Source organism: Corythoichthys intestinalis, chromosome 5 (genome assembly GCF_030265065.1).
Source record: "Corythoichthys intestinalis isolate RoL2023-P3 chromosome 5, ASM3026506v1, whole genome shotgun sequence".
Lineage (NCBI taxonomy): Eukaryota > Metazoa > Chordata > Actinopteri > Syngnathiformes > Syngnathidae > Corythoichthys > Corythoichthys intestinalis.
In genome coordinates this window covers 60712879-60727673 of record NC_080399.1, presented here as the reverse complement: position 1 = coordinate 60727673, position 14795 = coordinate 60712879, and the positions used below count along the sequence as shown (strand labels likewise).

The following is a 14795-nucleotide window of genomic DNA, read 5'->3' as shown; positions in this document are numbered from 1 at the left end:
ACGTAAATTAAATGCTAGCTGCCCGTTTTTTTGTTGTTGTTGTTGTTTTCTTCTAACCAAGAATCGAGACTCTTTTACGTCCATTTCTATAAAGAATTCAGGAATTTAGCAAATTCAACATGTTTACGTAAAATAAATGCTAGCTGCCCGTTTTTGTTTTTTGTTGTTGTTTTTGCTTCTAACCAAGAATTGAGACTCTTTTACGTCCATTCCTATAAAGAATTCAGGAATTTAAGCATTTATTCACAAGAATTTTCAACATAAAAAGCTCTTTGTCTGTGTTTCCACTCGGTCAGCTTTGACGGAGATAGGCCCCCTATGAACCGGCCCCACGCCCTGTGTCCTGTCAATACATTGTGAAGTCAATGCTCTACAATTACTGTAGTATTCTTTTCACCAAATACTTTTTTTTACTTATACTTTGAATGACTACTTTTACTTGAGTTTTGAAGTAACATTACTCTTATTTGAGTAAAGGCTTGACTACTCTACCCACCTCTGTTGTTAATTGACTTTAGCTTTGACACTACTCCGTGGTATTATATTACACTGTTGTTAACTAATACTTACGTATCAAGTTTGAGGTTCCTCAAACCTCATTTCAACCCTCTGAGTGCTGTCATGTCTTCTTCGCTCAGACTGAAGTAAAAAATCTGCAGATACAAAAGTATGTGAATCTTACTTAGGGATTGAAGATGATGGGTGGTCTTGAGTTGGTGTTAGGATAATAATGTTAGGCGATACATGGAATATGTTTTAAGATACAGTAAGTGCTGAAAACAGGGCACAAGCTGAGAACAATTGAGTGTTGAATCTCTGAGTCACAGCAAGAATTTTTTTTTGTCTGGATTCATGCCAGGATTTTTTAGGTGGGTCTAAAATTGAACCAGGTGTTATGACAGGCCGGGGCGTCGTCATACCGTGCTCTCTGGCCAGACCGGACAACTATATCATGCTCAGCCTTGCCAGTTGCTCATCCTGTTTAGTCAGTTGGTTTTCGATTTTAACAAGGACTTATACAACTAAAAACTGCAATTTCTGGAGAAATTACTGGAGCTTTGTTGTGTGGAGATATAGATCTTAGCCCCGCTCAGGTTGGTTTGGGGACATTTCGGGGACAATATCAGGTCACTTCCTGTTGATCTGGGGACATTTGGGGGACACGTCCTGGTCATATCAGGTCATGTGGGGACATTTGGGGGTGTGTCCTGGTCATATTAGGTCATTTGGGGACATTTGGGGGGGCGTGTCCTATTGATATTTGGTAATTTCCTATTGATTTACGGAGGTTTTTTTGCCATTGAATAGGATTGAGAAATTTGGACGTCCATGGCCGTCAATGGCATCAACTTACATATGCGTCAATGGAATCCATGTACATTGGCATCAATAGAATTGACATACATGGCCGTCAATGGTATTAACGTGCATAGCCCTAAAATACATGGCCGTCAATGACATCAATACAATGTGAATGACATTGGAAATGAATGGGAAAATTGGACGTCCATGGCCGTCAATGGAATCGACTTACATATGCGTCAATGAAGTCCAAGTACATTGGCATCAATAGAATAGATTCAACCAAGGGCGTAGGTTTGGTCTCAACATTGGTAGGGACCATATAACAGTATAACCTGCATGTACACTTTTTGCTGGGGACGGGACATTAATAAGACCAAACATACTGGGTGAACGTGTGCTACATTTCTCATGAATATAGACCTAATGAATTTCTAGGCTAAATGATCAATGCAAAATAAATCTGTATTGACTTATACTAACTGTTATGTGTATTGGTTCAGTTGATACATCGTTGGATTCAACCCTTTGTTTTCAAAAACTACTAAAGGAGCATTTTGAAGTGCAGTCCCTTTATTAAAAAACGGGGTGCTATCCAAGACTGGGTCCACTTCTGGGGGACACTGGAGCACCCCTAGGCTCAAACTAAAGTATTGTAATATGAAAGAACTTTGGGAAATAAAATAATGAAAAAAATCCAAGGATATATATCTATCTAAATCTGAGGAATACTAGACTCGAACCAAAGTACCCTCATGAAATTATGATGTGTTATTTAATTTCACCGATTTGTTTTTCATGTCAGTTCATGTTCATGTCAGTGCCCCCCCTGAAATGGACCCACTCTTGGATGGCTCCCTGTTTTTTTTTTGTTTTCTTTTTTTTATAAGGGGGCATGAACTCTGAAGCCACCGCGTTGCATTACAGTAATGCACATCATGCAACCAGCGATCCAAATGAGGGACGGCTAGCTTGACTTTGTTGTTTCTGGATGGCAGAGCAACAAAAGAGACTTTTTTTTTTTTCTGAGGAGGAAATCAAAGGCAGGCTACCTGTATATACAGAATAAACAATGGCCCGGCTTTCATTCGTTGGTGTGGAATGGGGGGTTAGCCACACTAAGCCACATGGTTGCTAATCGTCATATGCAATGGTTTAGCCACAACTGGATTCATTACTTTATAACTATTCATCCTTCACACAGCCGCTGGAAACAGAAATCTTTTTTAATCTATCTGCAGGAGATAGGGAGATTGTTTTCTGATTGATTGATTGATGATTTTATGACACTGTACGAGGGTGCGCTGGTCCTAATGTGAAACGCAGTCTTCCTTAAGGCAAAACATTACCGCTTTTGTCCACCAGCGTCGCTAAAATGGACCCAAACTGAAAAGTTACCAAGTGTTGCTTTAAAAGTTGGTGGGGACAATTTCAGCATCCTGAAAAGTTGGTAGTGTTATGTCCCTACCATCCCTATGCAAACCTACGCCCTTGGATTCAACATACATGGCTGTAAATGGCATCAATGCAATGTAAATTTCATTGGAAGTGAATGGGATATTTGGACGTGGCATCCCATTAGAAATTGATGGGAAAGTTTTGGGCAAATATCCAGGGACCTTTAAATTTGCCACATTACAAGGAAACAACATGGTGATGTTATTCAAACTACTAAAAAATTATGAGTCAAAAAAGAGGTGAATTAGGTTGTTTTAATAGAGTGTCGTTGAAAGTCCTTTTAAGTACATTTCGTGGTCTGGCATGTATGAAGCTTATCCGCAATTCCATTATACTAATATTTTTGATAACCCTGAGAAAGGTAGCCATTCACGTCATGATATGCAATATTCATATACAGTGGTACCTCTACATACGAAGTTAATTTGTTGCAGGACCTTGTTTGTAAGTCGAAATGGTTGTATGTAGAGCAGGATTTTCCCATAGGAATACATTATAATTCCATTAATTCGTTCCACAGCCCAAAAACCTACACTAAATCCTTAATAAATACTATTACAAAAGGAAATTACACATAGCAAAACAAAATATAAATAAAAAATCGGAATAATGTTATAATAATAATAATTAGGGTTGTTCAGATCATGTTTTTTTGCTCCCGATCCGATCCCGATCGTTTTAGTTTGAGTATCTGCCAATCCGTTATTTCTCGATCCAATTGCTTTTTTTTGCTCCCGATTCAATTCCAATCATTCCCGATAATTTTTCCCGATCATATACATTTTGGCAATGCATTAAGAAAAATATGAATAAAACTCGGACGAATATATACATTCAACATACAGTACATAAGTACTGTATTTGTTTATTATGACAATAAATCCTCAAGATGGCATTTACATTATTAACATTCTTTCTGTGAGAGGGATCCACGGATAGAAAGACTTGTGACTTTGTATATTGTGACTAAATATTGCCATCTAGTGTATTTGTTGAGCTTTCAGTAAATGATACTGTAGCCATGGCCAAATGCATGATGGGAAGTGGAACCATGACTGTGCGTAGTGCTACCAGTTGATATATCTTTTCTGCGTTAGGAAATAACTTAGGTTGTTAAGAAAAAAATCATTTGCTACCTTGCTTCCCCACATTGCTTCCCATGATATTTCTAATCGTAGGGAGAGGGATTGTAAGGCTTTAGCCAATTAAAAAAAGGCTACAAAGGCTGTAAAAATTCACTCTACTCATTATACGCTGCCTTTTATCTCTCTATATAGGTAAAACGGTGCCATTAAAGATTGAGCGCGACAATGCGTCAGTGGGTCGTGCAGCACATGCATTTATTGTGTTAAATATTTTAACGTGATACATTTTTTAAAAAATTAATTACCGCCGTTATCAGGGTAAATTTGATAATCCTACCTTAAGCCTAAACTAAAGACTCTGGATGAGTGTAACATATTATGTTTGTAATGTTAAATACAATTAGAAAACGATTTAATAAAAAAAAATAGATATATATATTTAAAAAAGGCATGGCTGTATTTTTTTGCCGATTCCGATACTTTGAAAATGACGTGATCGGACCCGATCGAAGTCCTGTAATAATATAACAAATCGGGTTCTAATGTGGCAGACGGTTTTTGCTGTACCTGAACGCACCGCACCCGAGAGCGGTGAGCTTGAGAGTTTCACTTTCACTTTCAATGTTTTCTTGAGAACACCATCAACTTTGGCGGTCAGGAGGCGTTTTGTGTTGAATAAATTGTGAAATACATGATGATTAGTGCTGTCAAATTTATCGCGTTAACAGGCGGTAATTATTATTTTTTTATTAATCACGTTAAAATTTTTGACGCATTTAAGGCATGCGCAGAATGACCTGCTCATGCATTGCTTCAAACGGATTACAATGACGCCGTTTTTTGCATATTGAGAGCTAAGAGGCAGAGAAAGGCGAGTGGACACAGGCGTTCATTGGACCGCGCCGTTTATTGGCAACTCCTTCACAACAAACATAAGTATCATTTGGTGAAAGCACAACAAAAATAATATTCCTATCCCTCAAAAAAAATGATGTTCACAAAAAGAAAAGCGCTAAATGCAAAGAGAACTGGCATTCCCAATCAAAATAGCTATGCAAAATACATATAAAACTTACTCAGACTTTGGTCAAACTGTCTTCAAACATTTCGTTTAGCTCAACAATTACACTGGATGGCAATATTTTGTCACAATATAAAAACTATCAGAGGTCTCGTGCGCTGTGAAGCCAACGCTCAAATGAACATAACGTACAATGAACCCGGAAACTATGGCGTCAGTTGAAGGACAAAACGCACTCGTTGGCTAGATCTCTAATTTAAAACTCGCCATTGACACATTGTGGTGTATTTCAATCACTACCTTAGGTAGTTAAAGACACTGTCTTTTTGTTGTTGTTGTTGTTTTATAGTTAAGTTAAAGACACTGTGGAAGAATGAATGGCAGAGAGCTTATGTGATGTCACCGCTCGGCAACATCAGCAATGGCGAGCTACTGGTTTATTTTTTTAAATTGAAAATTTTACAAATTTTATTAAAATGAAAACATTAAGAGGGGTTTTACTATAAAATTACTATAACTTGTACAAATATTTATCTTTTAAGAACTACCAGTCTTTCTATCTATGGATCCCTTTAACAGAAAGAATGTTAATAATGTTAATGCCATCTTGTTATGATAAACAATACATTACTTATGTACAGTATGTTGCATGTATATATCCGTCTTGTGTCTTATCTTTCCATTCCAACAATAATTTATAGAAAAATATCGCATATATTAGAGATGGTTTAAATTGCGATTAATTATGATTAATTAATTTTTAAATTGTGATTAACTCGATTAAAAATTGTATTTTTTGAAAGCCCTAATAAAAATGCGACGAAGCTGGCGATTTCTCTGGTGATGTTACCACAATAATAATTGTCATCAACTTATAAAGACTGGCAAACGGTGGGCGGAGGAGGACCGTGGAGATTTATTGTTGAGCCAGTTGACGGATGCGCACCACACGCCCATATTTCTCTATAATTTGCATCTTCATTTAAAAGGTAAGCCTTTTTCCTTGTTTCACCACATGTACCAACCTTTTTGAAACCTGTGTTGATTTCTCACTCAAGAAAATTGCCGTGCATTCGTCTGCGGTGCTGTCATGTCGTCATATTTCGAGCATGTCGTCGGATGTAGAAACAAATGGCGAGTCAAATTTTACGTCGGATGTCGAAAAGATCGTGAGTCGAAGCGATCGTATGTCGAGGTACCACAGTAATTTCATTTATGTATTTTATGTACCTTTGTGTTTTCAAGAATATGGTGGGACTTATAACTCCTGGGAATGACTGCAATACCCTGCTGTACATAGTACCTCAGCAACACCTATGGAAAATAACAAGGTTACATATGACGATCACACATTCTTAATAAACATACGGCACACTAAGCTGACCTGCGAAGGGCTGCGTTTGTATTTCCTGGCTATATTGGCAATTAGTTGCTCATCTAGGAGATTATGCGAATTCATATCTTCTCTGTATCTAGTACCATAAAAAAGAAAAAATCCTTTTAGACTTAACAAAGTAACGAGATAGAATTGATACAAGAGGGGGAAAAAACTGCTCCAATTTGCTGGAACAGTAAACTGAAGGGGACTGCTGGTTGGCTGAGCTCCATTTACAAACATAAGCATTTCTTCTTAAACAAGAAAATGCCATTCATATTGAACGAGCATGCAAATGCTTTCATGCTGGTTGGTACGCTGAAGCGTTTAGAAAGATGTGGAATGATATTAAAGTAAAAAATCGGAAAAATACAGCAATGTGTGGCATGAAATTGTGGACATTTTTGGAGTTGAGACAGTGTGAATAAGGTGTCAACTGTGGGAGGAGATTCAAAAGTTTTTGTGACAAAAAAGAAAAGGAAAAATAACGTCGATGCTTTGATTGTTGTCCAAGTTCCAACAATAACCAGATGCAAAAACCATCATTCATCTGACATAATACAATGTGTAGAAACGAGGCCTTACACTGGTGGTGATTTTGCAGGTGAGCCAAATGGGTTGTGAGCTGTGATGGCAATATCCCTGGATTTACAGAACTCTGTCAGTTCATGCTGCGCCTGGTGGAGATGTAACTCTACCTAGCACGACACAAAGAGACTGATTAAAATTAAATCGGTATCTTAACCATTCATTTAATCATGAAATGAATCTCATTGAAGGTGCACAAATACAACCAATGTACCTGATTGACTGCAGGAGGTACTTTGCAAAACGACAGAAGCTTCTCTAGCTGTTCAGTATTGAAGTTGGATACACCAATGCTCCTTACTTTCCCTGAAGCTTGCAGTCCTTCCATTTCCTGAAAAAGGGATAGCATGAAACCAAGGGCGTAGGTTTGCTGTCAACATTGGTAGGGACAATATTACCGTATTGCACATATTACAAACAATTATCCAAATAAGTGACGACTAGCTTGACTTCGTTGTTCCTTTTGGAAGCTGACCTGACTGCAGTAGTTTTGACGGTTAGCAAGTAACTCTGATGTACAGTGCCTTGCAAAAGTATTCGGCCCCCTTGAATCTTGCAACCTTTCGCCACATTTCAGGCTTCAAACATAAAGATATGAAATTTAATTTTTTTGTCAAGAATCAACAACTAGTGGGACACAATCGTGAAGTGGAACAACATTTATTGGATAATTTAAACTTTTTTAACAAATGAAAAACTGAAAAGTGGGGCGTGCAATATTATTCGGCCCCTTTACTTTCAGTGCAGCAAACTCACTCCTGAAGTTCAGTGAGGATCTCTGAATGATCCAATGTTGTCCTAAATGACCGATGATGATAAATAGAATCCACCTGTGTGTAATCAAGTCTCCGTATAAATGCACCTGCTCTGTGATACTCTCAGGGTTCTGTTTAAAGTGCAGAGAGCATTATGAAAACCAAGGAACACACCAGGCAGGTCCGAGATACTGTTGTGGAGAAGTTTAAAGCCGGATTTGGATACAAAAAGATTTCCCAAGCTTTAAACATCTCAAGGAGCACTGTGCAAGCCATTATATTGAAATGGAAGGAGCATCAGACCACTGCAAATCTACCAAGACCCGGCCGTCCTTCCAAACTTTCTTCTCAAACAAGGAGAAAACTGATCAGAGATGCAGCCAAGAGGCCCATGATCACTCTGGATGAACTGCAGAGATCTACAGCTGAGGTGGGAGAGTCTGTCCATAGGACAACAATCAGTCGTACACTGCACAAATCTGGCCTTTATGGAAGAGTGGCAAGAAGAAAGCCATTTCTCAAAGATATCCATAAAAAGTCTCGTTTAAAGTTTGCCACAAGCCACCTGGGAGACACACCAAACATGTGGAAGAAGGTGCTCTGGTCAGATGAAACCAAAATTGAACTTTTTGGCCACAATGCAAAACGATATGTTTGGCGTAAAAGCAACACAGCTGAACACACCATCCCCACTGTCAAACATGGTGGTGGCAGCATCATGGTTTGGGCCTGCTTTTCTTCAGCAGGGACAGGGAAGATGGTTAAAATTGACGGGAAGATGGATGCAGCCAAATACAGGAACATTCTGGAAGAAAACCTGTTGGTATCTGCACAAGACCTGAGACTGGGACGAAGATTTATCTTCCAACAGGACAATGATCCAAAACATAAAGCCAAATCTACAATGGAATGGTTCAAAAATAAACGTATCCAGGTGTTAGAATGGCCAAGTCAAAGTCCAGACCTGAATCCAATCGAGAATCTGTGGAAAGAGCTGAAGACTGCTGTTCACAAACACTCTCCATCCAACCTCACTGAGCTCGAGCTGTTTTGCAAGGAAGAATGGGCAAGAATGTCAGTCTCTCGATGTGCAAAACTGATAGAAACATATCCCAAGCGACTTGCAGCTGTAATTGCAGCAAAAGGTGGCGCTACAAAGTATTAACGCAAGGGGGCCGAATAATATTGCACGCCACACTTTTCAGTTTTTTATTTGTTAAAAAAGTTTAAATTATCCAATAAATGTTGTTCCACTTCAAGATTGTGTCCCACTTGTTGTTGATTCTTGACAAAAAATTAAAATTTTATATCTTTATGTTTGAAGCCTGAAATGTGGCGAAAGGTTGCAAGGTTCAAGGGGGACGAATACTTTTGCAAGGCACTGTAGGTCGAAGTTTCAGTAGCAAAATTAGTGGTGTTTCCCCCACCCCCACAACATGGACATCTTTTTACATGACTTACAGTGGCTGCTGTTGGCTGAAAAAGAAAGTTCTAATATCCCTCCTCTCCGAAGGGGGCGGAGGAGATTGCATGTTGTCGACACTGAATCTTGTGTGAGTATGTCTGTGTGTATGTCTTTGTGGCGGGACGGGGGGCTCCAAGTCATCAGCCAACCAAATGTTCATCTTCAAGTTTCATCCGGCAAATTATGTCACTAACTCCATTTATGTCCAGCTCGGATCTTTTAAAACCATTCAAAAGGGGGATAATTTGCCAGATGACACAAAATGACATCTGTCATAAGTAATATTTAATGCTTATGGCAGTGTCATGTCATAATTATGATGGTCTTATGACAGTCTGATGGCGTCACCTTCAAATAAAAAGTTAATAAATACCATAACTAGCAATTAATGAATCAACTAGAACAGTAACCGAAGAAATAATTAGCACAGAACATGAATTTTGATTTGTTATTTCCATCTGTAGCGCTGCAATGCATGCTAGGAGGCATGTTGGATGACAACAGCGTTGACAGCAGCTGGCAGCAAAGGTTGACTGTCTCCCCCAAGAGAACAATAATGACCAAATGAAGCTTCTTGAAGCAATGAAGCTTTGGAGCTAATTGGTTCAAAGTGTTATGGTGGTCCATTTGGTTTTATGACAGTCTTATGATGCCACTGTCAAATAACGTGTTACCGCTTGATATCTTTTGGTGTAAATATCCCTTAACACAGTGAGGATAGCTGCAGCTTATAGTCCAGTGTGGCATATCTATGAACAAATGTCGTTTTTGTGTCAAATTTGGTGGGTGATGGCTTATAGTCAGGTGCGCCTTGTAGTGCGAAAAATACAGTATATATCTGAACTCTTTATAAATTTGCAAATAAGGTTGCTTAAAAGTTGGTGGGGACAATTTGAGCATCCTCAAAAGTTTCTAGTGTTATGTCCCTATGCAAAGGTAGTAATGTGTTACATTTACTTGAGTAACTTTTTGAGAAAATTGTACTTCTAAGAGTAGTTTTAAAAAGCCATACTTTTTACTTGAGTAGTTGTGTGAAGAAGAAACACATTTTTCCTCGTTGTTCTACATATTAGATTCTACTTTTTATTGCCAAGGATGCCCACAGTGGCTCTACCACTTTCCCTAGTGAAGCATTGCAACAATAATCACATGACTCCATGATACCAATCAGATGTAACATGAGAATCACATGACCACACACAAGCTTGCTGTCGTAAGTTTCCATGATCAGACTGGCCTGTTCAACCACGCAACGTCTTTAAAGCACTGTAGGAAAAGTGCCGGATTTTCCGCCTTATGAGGCGCACCTGAAAGCCTTCTATTTTCTCAGTAGAAGACAGTGCGTCTTATAAACTGTTGCGCCTTATATATGGATCAATATGAGTTAAGCATGGCATAACATTCACTTTAGCGCAGCTCCATCTAGTGGATGCATTAAGCAACCCCAACCACCACCACCACCACCACCACGTCTACTACTGCGCCTTATAATGCAATGCGCCCTTTCAAATGTAAAGTGCGTCTTAAATAAAATGTATTATTATTATTATTATTATACTCCAATGCGTCTTCTTATAGTGTGGAAAATACGGTAACTATTTCAACCTTACAAGCGCGGATTTCAACCTCTCCCAGTTTTTATTTGGCATTGATACACTACAGAAATCGGAGATATGATTGTTTTAATTTAATGGTACGACCTTAAACGAGAGATGTACCGATCGATCGGGTCCGATCACGTCATTTTCAAAGTATCGGAATCGGCAAAATAATATCGGACATGCCTTTTCTCATATATATATACTTTTTAATTAAATCGTTTTCTAGTTGTATTTAACGTTACAGATATAATGTTACACTCATCCAGAGTCTTTAGTTTAGGCTTAAGGTAGGGTTATCAAATTTATCCCAATAACGGCGGTAATTAATTTTTAACAAACTGTATCATGTTAAAATATTTAACGCAATTAATGCATGTGCTGCACGACCCACTCACGCATTGTCGCGCTCAATCTGTAATGGCGCCGTTTTACCTATATAGAGAGCTAAAAGGCAGCGTAAAATGAATAGAGTGAAGATTGGCAGCATTTGGAGCCTTTTTTTAATTGGCTAAAGCATTACAATCCCTCTCCCTACAATTAGCAATATCATGGGAAGCAATGTGGGGAAGCAAGGTAGTAATTGATCTTTTTCTTAACACCCTATGTTATTTCCCAACGCAGAGAAGATATATCAATTGGTAGCACCACGCACAGTCATGGTTGCACTTCCCATCATGCATTTGGGCATGGCTAAGGTATCATTTACTGAAAGCCCAACAAATACACTAGATGGCAATATTGAGTCACAATATACAAAGTCACATTTATCTTTTAAGAATTACAAGTCTTTCTATCCGTGGATCCCTCTCACAGAAAGAATGTTAATGATGTAAATGCCATCTTGAGGATTTATTGTCATAATAAACAAATACAGTACTTATGTACTGTATGTTGAATGTATATATTCGTCCGAGTTTTATTCGTTTTTTTCTTAATGCATTGCCAAAATGTATATGATCAGGAAAACTTATCGGTAATGATTGGAATTGAATCGGGAGCAAAAAAAAGCAATCGGATTGGGAAATAACGGGATCGGCAGATACTCAAACTAAAACGATCAGGATCGGATCGGGAGCAAAAAACATGATTGGAACAACCCTCCCTACCTTACACTCTTTGGACAGGTGGCGTTTAATTTCTGTAAATTTTTCTAGTCTAATTCTTTTGTGCCTAATACAGTGGTACCTCAACATACGACTGCATAGGCATACGATTCTTTCAAACATCCGACGTAAAATTTGACTTGTCATTTGTCTCGACATATGACGACATGCTCGAAATACGACGATTTATGACGGCTTCACAAATTCTCAGTTTTTCCGCAAGACAGATGCACTGCTGATTTTCTTGTGAGAGAAATCAACATGGGTCCCACGAAGGTTAGTGCAGGTGGTGAAAAAAAGGTAAAATGTGACGCTTCACAGTGAAATTGAGAAGGAAATGAGAGAAAAATATGAGCTTGGTGTGTGTATGAGTGTATATATGTAAAACTATGCCCAAGAATGGTGTTCATGGGAGGACTCCGCAGAGGAAGCCACTGCTGTCTAAAAAAAAAAACATTGTTGCTTGTTTGATGTTCGCAAAAAGGCACTTGGACACTCCACGGAAGTTTTGGCAAAATATTTTGTGGACTGATGAAACCAAAGTTGAATTGTTTGGGAGTAACACACAACGTCATGTGTGGAGGATAAATGGAACGGCTCACCAACATCCACACCTAATCCCCGCCATGGAGCATAGTGGAGGGAGCATCATGATTTGGAGCTGTTTGCTGCCTCAGGGTCTGGACAACTTGCAACCATTAATGGAATAATTAATTCAAAAGTTCATCAGGATGTTTTGCAGGAAAACCTAAGGCCGTCTGTCAGACAGTTGAAGCTAAAAAGTGAGTGGGTGCTGCAACAAGACAATGATCCAAAACACAGAGGTAAATCAACTTCACTGTGTTAAATCAACTTCAGAGTGGTTTCAGAAGAACAAAATACATGTTCTGGAGTGGCCAAGTAAAAGTCCAGACCTTAACCCCGTTGAGATGCTGTGGCATGATCTAAAGACAGCGATTCATGCAAGATATCCCAGGAATCTGACTGAACAACAGCAGTTTTGTAGAGAAGAATGGGCCAAGATTAGTCCTGATCCATGTGCAAGACTGATCAGCAGCTACAGGAAGCATCTGGTTCAAGTTATTGCTGCCAAACGGGGAGCCACAAAATATTAAATGTGATGGTTCACTTACTTATTTTTCACCCATCTGTCATTGTTTGCATACTATCATCAAACGTATTAAATGTTTGGGTGATTTAAGTTAAAGCAGTTTTTTTTCATCTGTGTGATTTTGACATTCGAACACACTCCATTTGAAAAGACATAAAAACATTTTCTCTACATTTAATGATAATAAATGCCCCCCCCAATTTGACTTCACTTGTACAAGGGATATGTGTAGGCAAGCAGGAAGCAGATAGACACTGACCCTCTTAAAAGGAATAGATGAATGAGCGTTCTTACCATCCATACGCCCTCATAGTCCATATCTGAAGTTTCAAAGTGCCCATCCTTCCTTGGGGAGTGCTCCTCATCCATTTTCTATTAAGTCATGTCAGGAAATATGCTTTAGATGAAATGTTCATAAAAGTGTGACATTTCTCTTCACTTCCAACAATCGTACAACTCATTTAAGTTGCCTCTGTTTTGATGTTGCATCAATTTATAATAGAGGTATACCTTTTTCAACTGCACAATACACATTTACCGTATTTTTCGGACTATAAATCACTCCAGAGTTAAGTCGCAGTGCCCAAAAATTACATAGTCATGAAAAAAAAAAAAAAAAGTCTTTAAGTCATGCTGCCGTATAAGTCGCATTTTTATTGAGTAATTTATTCAGTCAAATCCAACCCCAAACATTTTGAGGGCAACTTCAAATAATGTGGTGAGTGACAAGGAATGGCCACGCTTGTACAACCCCTGGCAAAAATCATGTAGAACGAACTCAGATAAAAAGCTTGAAAAAATAATGAATTAGTTCAAAAGTGCAACTCTTTAGCATTCAGAAACACTAAAAGAAATGAGTAAAAAACATTGTGGTGGTCAGTAAATAACTACCCCAGTGCCTTTGCCTGACATGCAGCCCCATATCATCAAGGACTGAGGGAATTTTTATGTTTTCTTCAGGCAGTCGTATTTGTAAATGTCACTGGAACAGCACCAAACAAAAGTTCCAGCATCATACCCTTGTCCAATGCAGATTCTTGACTCTTGACACCTTGTCCATTTCAGATTCTTGACTCTTGACAAAGGTGATGATGCTGGAACTTATGTTTGGTGCTGTTCCAGTGGGATTTACGAAGATGATTGCCTGAAGAAAACATCAAAATTTCCTCAGTCCTTGACGATATGGGGCTGCATGTCAGGCAAAGGCACTGGGGAGATGGCTGTGGTTATATCTTCAATAAATGCACAAGTTTACATTGAACTTTCTTATCCCTTCAATTGAAAATATGTTTGTCATTTTTCAAGGTGCATCATGCCAAAGAGCTAAAACTATTAAAGCATTCCTTGGAGAAAGACTCATCCAGCCAATGCCATGGCCTGCAAATAGCCCAGATCTCAACCCTATTGAAAACCTGTGGCGGAAATTGAAAAAAAATGGTCCACAGCAAGGCTCCGACCTGCAAGATGATCGGGCAACTGCGATCAAAGAGAGTTGGCACCAAGTTGATGAAGAATACTCATCAGGTCCATGCCCCAGAGACTGCAAGCTGTCATAAAAGTCAGAGGTGGTGCTAATAAATCCTAGAGATGTGTTTTGATTGTTATTTCTTTGTTTGTTTCTCATTCCATATTTTTTCCTCAGAATGGAGTGATTACACATATATATTTCCCTGCACTTGCTCTATAAAAGTAACATTTACTGACCACCACAATGTTTTTTATTCAATGTTTTTATTTATTTTAGTGTTTCTGAATGCTAGAGTTGCACTTTTGAACTAATTGATTATTTTTCAAGCTTTTTATCTGAGTTTGTTCTACATGATAAAATATCTGAGTGAGTGCTCGTCCGAGACTGGTGATTCCATAATTTTTGCTAGGGGTTGTATTTAATTCACAGGCTGTTCTTGAGTTTCATACACGACTTCAAGAAA

General features: G+C 38.6%; 1 protein-coding gene across 2 annotated transcripts in view; it reads right to left on the bottom strand.

The window, feature by feature from the left end:
- Positions 1 to 14795, bottom strand: part of zgc:56622 (uncharacterized protein LOC326033 homolog) — a 36584-nt gene that overhangs the window by 1227 nt on the left and 20562 nt on the right. For both annotated transcript variants that reach the window (XM_057836929.1, XM_057836927.1), the window contains exons 4-9: positions 13159 to 13236; positions 7044 to 7160; positions 6827 to 6939; positions 6251 to 6338; positions 6097 to 6180; positions 571 to 653 (exon numbers count right to left, since the gene is read on the bottom strand). In XM_057836929.1, the coding sequence (XP_057692912.1) occupies positions 597 to 653; positions 6097 to 6180; positions 6251 to 6338; positions 6827 to 6939; positions 7044 to 7160; positions 13159 to 13236 (537 nt within the window). In that variant the 3' untranslated portion in view covers positions 571 to 596. The remainder of the gene's footprint in view (positions 1 to 570; positions 654 to 6096; positions 6181 to 6250; positions 6339 to 6826; positions 6940 to 7043; positions 7161 to 13158; positions 13237 to 14795) is intronic.